Source organism: Bidens hawaiensis, unplaced genomic scaffold, assembly GCF_021521415.1.
Source record: "Bidens hawaiensis isolate Kalapana, Puna unplaced genomic scaffold, B.hawaiensis_p1.1 tig00048058_1, whole genome shotgun sequence".
Classification (NCBI taxonomy): Eukaryota; Viridiplantae; Streptophyta; class Magnoliopsida; order Asterales; family Asteraceae; genus Bidens; species Bidens hawaiensis.
This window is the reverse complement of record NW_027506060.1, coordinates 5,847-12,426: the sequence shown is the minus strand read 5'-3', so window position 1 is coordinate 12,426 and position 6,580 is coordinate 5,847. Positions and strand designations below refer to the sequence as shown.

The 6,580-nt window shown below is 34.2% G+C and overlaps 1 protein-coding gene across 1 annotated transcript; it reads left to right on the top strand.

Annotated features, from left to right (window-relative positions):
- Positions 1-2,697: 2,697 nt before the first annotated feature.
- LOC143616554 (TATA-box-binding protein-like) lies at positions 2,698-6,248 on the top strand. The gene is made up of 9 exons (XM_077089352.1): positions 2,698-2,922; positions 4,654-4,741; positions 4,835-4,906; positions 5,086-5,136; positions 5,208-5,252; positions 5,345-5,437; positions 5,727-5,828; positions 5,916-5,989; positions 6,079-6,248. Coding segments are annotated over exons 1-9 (606 nt in total). The 5' UTR covers positions 2,698-2,842; the 3' UTR covers positions 6,080-6,248.
- The last annotated feature ends 332 nt before the right edge of the window (positions 6,249-6,580 follow it).

Sequence of the window (6,580 nt, the reverse complement as noted above, 5' to 3'; positions counted from 1 at the left end):
TGAATTCGATCAGTCCCGTGTTACGAAACCAGATTCAAACCCTAAAAAACTTTGTTAATGCCCAAATACAACAAATTAACATAACAAAATTGTGCATTGCGGTTGCGAACCTACGAAAGTTTGGTTTGTATCTGGTTATGGTGCCGAAAGCAAGGCAAAACATAGATTCTTCCACATCTAAGTACAACTTGCGAACTGATACGAATTCGTTAATTCTGGAATCGTAACAAAAAAAAAAAAACGTGATAAATAACTCACGTATTGCGCTTGCAAACTAACTCAAATTCAGCCAGAATTGACATTGTCAGCACTAAATCATACAAAAAAACATGTTGTGGTGGCGAACCAACACGAGTTCGGTCGGTATCGGGTTATGACACCGAAACTAAAGCAATAACTTAATTCGTCCACACTCATAATACATCAAATTAACTACGCATGCTGTGGCCATGAATTGATGCGGATTCGTTTGGAATCGACGGGAAAAAAAGTTGCGGCGGAAAAAACCATGTGTTGCAACTGCAAGCTGACACGAATTTGATATAAAAAACCCACGTTTTACAAATTGGAAACATAAAATAAACAAAATAAAAAACGACCAACCACGTTTTACAATAGGAATTATTAATTTATATTTTATATGGGATCTAAAGAAATTATCAAAAATGTATTATCTTATAATTTTAGCGAATTATTAATTTAGCACCCTATCCTCGAGTCGGGACCGGCAAAAAATATTATCTTAGAGAGTTTATTAAATAATCGAGTATTAATTTATCGAGTTTCTACTGTATAATGGTTGAATGTTGAAAGGTTTAGAAGCATCACGTTTTTATCAACAATTTATGAGGACTTTGACTGATTGACATTTGACACACTTGGATTCTAAAAATTTTCTTCACTAGGAGTTGAAAATAGGTTAGATCAAACACTTACATTGAATCGTGAAAAACTGGGAGCTTACTAATAAGCCTGAAATATTTTAAATTTCTAGTAATAAAGTTATACACAGCTATAGTATGAACCGGTTTACTCGTTTATGCTCAGACTACACATAACAAAAGTTTTATTCCTTTGTGGATACATATGCAGGGCTATTTGAGGTTCTATACAGGGCTCGACCGACGTCTAAGACACGACTTGATAAGTGCCCCGAATATTTAAGAAAAAAGATATATATATATACATTTTTCTAGCCTTAATAGTGAACTAGGTTAGAAATGGTTGCAAAGAAACCAATAAGGGCAAAAAAAAAAAAAAAAGAAAAAGAAAAAAGTTGAACAAGTCTATTAAAATTTAACAAGCTAATAAAGCTTGAGCCTAGTAATGAAGGACTACCATTATCGATCTTTTATGAATTTTTATTTTATTCTCTGACAACGGGTGTGCTCATATGCATCATTGTTCCTTCTTACTAATCTCTACGTTTCACTTCAATTTATATTACCCAAAAGCACACAAGGGATAATGAATGTGGAGGCACTTACGTAATATTTTTTCATTAAGCCCTATTATTTTTAAAAATAATTGTATTATCTGTATCGCCACAAATATTATTTGTCCTAAATAGATTTGGTTTGAAACCGGGTTTTATCTTATTCGGTTAGGCCTTCGCTGGTTTTACAGAAGAATATATAGACTGATTACAATCTGGTTTCGTCTAAAACAGCTTTAAAATAACTTTCGATTTAGTTTAAAAACCGCTGGAAAAGAGGATAGAGGAGCTTCCATTCCTGGTTCTTTTGTAGCCAGATTGAGATTATAACTTAACATCTTTTTTGAATAAGATTTTTGAAAGAAGAAAGGAGTCCGATGCAACATTTCTTTGGTTTCTTCGGATCTATTTTATTTTTATAATTTGATTTTGATAAGGATGCCAGAGAATTCTTGATTTGAATAGTCACATGATTGACAAAATATAAATTTGCATGAAGCAATAATTGTAAACCATGTGTGAATTCACAAAACGATTTGGATAATTGGATGTGCGGGCTCAATGTTGACCCAATCACCAATATCTTCACAAAGAAAGCCCAACATCAAACCATAAATAGGCCACTAAGCCCAAATCAATCATCACAGACTCACAGTATCATTCTACCCAACAATTCGTCCTTCACCAACACTCACACCTCCACCCGTCACCCAAACATTCCCCACCCAAATTACAATCCTACCCTCACACCACACAGACACATCAAGGGCATTTCCGGAATCATATAAACACCCCACACCACACACCCCAATATCCTTGACGACACCTTCACCATCTCCTCATTTCTCACCCTTTGTTCCCAAAATCCTCTCAACACAAAGCTATAAATAAAATCATCTTCTCTACGTATAAAAGATCCATTTTTTCAAATCTTTACCGCCTTTTTTACATACCCTTTTGTTTAATCGCACCAGTTCGTTCTCTGTACCCGTTTTTACACCCCCAATTCCGAGAAACCCTAATTTCAATTTCGATTCACATAAGGTGAAATTGGAACCCGATCTATCGGTTTTTATATAAATCTAAATGATTTGAGTTTGATTGGTGTGCTAATTTTGAATCCGTGTAACCAATTTTAAAAATTATGAAACCCTAATTTTAATAAAAGGTGAAATTGGGACCTGATCTATCGGTTTTTACTTGGATCTAAGTGATTCGAGCTTGATTGGTGTGTTAATTTTGAATATGTGAAACCAATTTTAAAAATTTATGAAGCCCTGAGTTTAATTCATAGATCTGTATTGGGGAAATGTGGTAAAATGATGAAATTGAACTTTAGTGAGTTGGGTTTTTAGTAATTAGTATTCTTACGTGATTTTGTTTGTGGGTTTTACGATTTAGGGATTGATGGCTGATCAAGTGTTGGAAGGTGGTAGTCAACCGGTCGATCTATCGAAACACCCGTCTGGAATAGTTCCTATTCTTCAGTAAGTTGTTTTTTATGTCGTTTATGATCGGGTAATCGAGTGGGTACTTTGTGTGTGTTGATGGGTTTATGTGTGTGAAATATGTTGGAAATATTCATGATTGTGATTACTTGTGTCATTTACAGCTAATTAATGTTGATTTTAAAGTGAATTAATGCTCATTTACAGCTGCTAATTAATGTTGTGATCATGTATATACTTTGTGTGTTCATGTGTTTGTGAACCTGGAAATATTCATGATTGTGATGAGTTGTGATCATTAACAGCTAATTTGTGTTGATTTTTAGTTTTTGGAGTGTATGTGACTTGTTAACTTGCGTATTTTGTGTATGTGCAACGATAGTTGTAGGGTGGTCTCATGTGCAATTTGTTAGTTAATTGTGTACGCTAGCAGTGGTTAATTATGGAAGCTGAATTAGCATGCATTTATTGAGCTAGAAAAAAAATAAGGGTCATCATCATCATCATCGTACTCAGTATATCCCACCAATAGCAATGCTATGGTAGGGTCTGAGGAGGGTAAGATGTAGACAGCCTTACCTTTATCCCATAGGGATAGAGAGGCTGCTTCCGGTGAGACCCCCGGCTCGATAGTAGTTTTGCATCAAGCCTTGGACATAAGGCACATAGCACTCAATCATCGGGACACCGGCTGATTGGTGCATGTGCCCTTGTCTTTCGGCTATCAACGCCACCACATGATGCCTGATTAACCTTCCGCCACTTTTAACGTTATTTTCACGAGATTAGTAAAATAACGTCAAAATTAGTGCAATTTTACTTTTGCCCACCCAAGGGTTCACACATATATACATTATATGCGCGCACCGCAAGCAAGGCGTTAGAAAAAAAAAAAAAAAAAAAAAAAAATAAGGGTGTTAGGTGCAAATGGCCCAAGCCCGAGCTGACTAAGCTTGAGTTTGGCTCACTTAACTTACAACTTACTAGAGCTCAAGCTCGAGCTCTGCTTGTTTTGAGCTTTATTTCTAAAGTTAAAAGCTCGGTTCGTGACTGTTTTTTCAATCTCAAGCTTGGTTCGGGCACAGTTCGTTTGTTGCTTTTTAATTTATTTGTATCCATTTTAATTAATTTCTATATATGTATTTATAAAAATGGTATATGTGATGTGATGTATGTTATTTAATAATTTTTATCATTGTTTTAAATATAATAATAATAATTCTCATACGTACATTAGCTAAAAAAATATATATAAATAACAGGCTGGTTTAGGCTACTGAGCCATCTCGAGCTCAATAAGTAAAGGCTGGGCTCGTTTATTAAACAAGCTTATTTGAAAGCTTGAGCTCGTTAAAGCGCGGCTTAATTTGAGCTTTTAACGAACCAATCTCGAGTTGCTCACGAGCGACTTGGCTCGTCTACATTCCCATTGAGAAAAGGGTTGGGTGTTGAGTATTTGGCCAACTTTGGCTACTAGACGGAGTGGTGAACAATCATATATAAATTGGCATATTGAATATAATTCCTATAACCCACTATTATGCATTTTTACTTGTGCCCTTTTTTTGTCTTTTTATTAATTCGTTCCTATAACTTGTTGTTGCACAACGTTTAATGTCTACTTTAGCCATTTTTGTATGCTTTGTTTTTCTTCAACGTTTTTAACCAACAGACACATTTTCTTTTGTGCATACAATAACCAAAAATGAAAAAAAAAAACATCCTTCTTGAGCACTTTGCTAATAATCAAATTGTTGTCTGTACTTATAGGAACATTGTATCCACGGTCAATCTTGATTGCAAACTAGACCTTAAAGCAATTGCTCTACAAGCACGTAATGCAGAATATAATCCCAAGGTTTCCTTTTTGTTATTCCTAAATAACACCTTTTGTTAGTTAAATATTTAAAAGATGTTTATTTATAGCACCCTTTTTGTTAATGTTGTTCAGCGTTTTGCTGCTGTGATCATGAGGATAAGAGAACCTAAAACAACTGCTCTAATATTTGCATCTGGAAAGATGGTAAGCTTTTTGAAAATCGACCTTGACTGCCAAAAAGGAAATTTTGCATTTACTTGGTTAAAAACACACTATAAAATTAATTTTGTTTATTTGTTTTCATATCATATGCTGGCTAAGACTAACAAAGAGTCAAAGATTATAACTTGAGTACTAAAATACATAAATGGTAATTGCTCCAGGTTTGCACAGGAGCAAAGAGTGAACAGCAATCAAAACTGGCAGCACGAAAGGTAGTTGAAGACAAACAATAATCATTTATTTCATGTAGTTTGTTATCTCATGCATTATGTTATTTCTTCAGTATGCTCGGATTATTCAAAAACTTGGTTTCCCGGCTAAATTCAAGGTAATCTTGTAATTTCTTATTATCTTTTTGGCATCCAAGTATTAATTACACGCCATCTTATTTTATATATAATATCCTCTCTTGGTTTGTAGGATTTTAAAATACAAAACATTGTCGGCTCGTGTGATGTCAAATTTCCAATTAGACTTGAAGGCCTTGCATACTCTCATGGTGCTTTTTCAAGCGTAAGTTCATTAGAAACGGATCCTATTATCAAATGGGTCAAACAAAAAGTTGCTAAAAGGGGAATAGGTCAATTAGGTAATGCATAATTGCTTTTATGCAATTGTAATGCATACCACCTCCTAAATTGCTTTTATATGAATATTTTGAATATTAGTGTACCAATGTTGATTTTATCTTTGTTATTAACGCATTATCAATATGATAAATAAAAAGTTGTACAAACCGACCCATACTAAAGATGGCTCGTTTGACCGAACTGATGTTTTTCTTGGTGGATGGTATACATAGTATGAACCAGAACTGTTCCCAGGATTGATTTATAGGATGAAACAACCGAAAATCGTTCTGCTGATATTTGTTTCCGGGAAAATTGTGTTAACAGGCGCAAAGGTGTGACTGGCCTTTTTTCAACATTTGATTTTATATGGGAAATTTAGAAAAAAATGTTTTTAATCATCGTTTAATATGTAATTTCAGGTTAGAGATGAAACCTACACTGCGTTTGAGAATATATATCCAGTGTTAACTGAATTCAGGAAGAATCAGCAGTGGTATGTCACCCCTAATATGAGACTTCTATGTATTTCTGTTTTTATTTTCTTGTACAGTCCTTTAATAATCAGTTAATGTGTTGATGCAGATTTGGGACACATGGTTTTGATGATATAATCTTATGGGTGAAGTTGACTTCTGAGGGTGTGACATGCAATGTCATCTTGACTTTTACTTCATGATGAGATACTTGTAGTGTAAATATATGGTGGAAATGGAAATGGACATTATCATAATCAGATGTTGTCAAGTTTTTATGATCCAAAACAGAGCTTTTTTAATATATATTAAACGTTTTTAGACACTTTGATTTTTGATTTGTACAACCAAGTGATATGAAAGACGTTTAGATGGTTATATTTGAATGCATAAATATAGTTGTTCTGTACATAATCATGAATGGCCAAAAGTATATGAACATAGTGCTGATAATACATAGCAGGAGAGAGTGAGTGCATTGCGCCGTTACATAACCTTTATGTAACCCTTTTATGTATTGTAGTTATAACATGTGTGAAGATTGCGCGGTTCTTATAATTATTTACTTAAAATTGGTTTTGTATTGGTCTATTGGACAATCCCATATACTT

Excerpts from the sequence above, each read along its gene's own strand:
- LOC143616554 (XM_077089352.1), top strand. The coding sequence starts at position 2,843 with ATGGCTGATCAAGTGTTGGAAGGTGGTAGTCAACCGGTCGATCTATCG. Across the intron at positions 2,923-4,653 it reads GGAATAGTTCCTATTCTTCA|GAACATTGTATCCACGGTCA; the intron begins GTAAGTTGTTTT and ends CTGTACTTATAG. Across the intron at positions 5,137-5,207 it reads CAAAACTGGCAGCACGAAAG|TATGCTCGGATTATTCAAAA; the intron begins GTAGTTGAAGAC and ends TTATTTCTTCAG.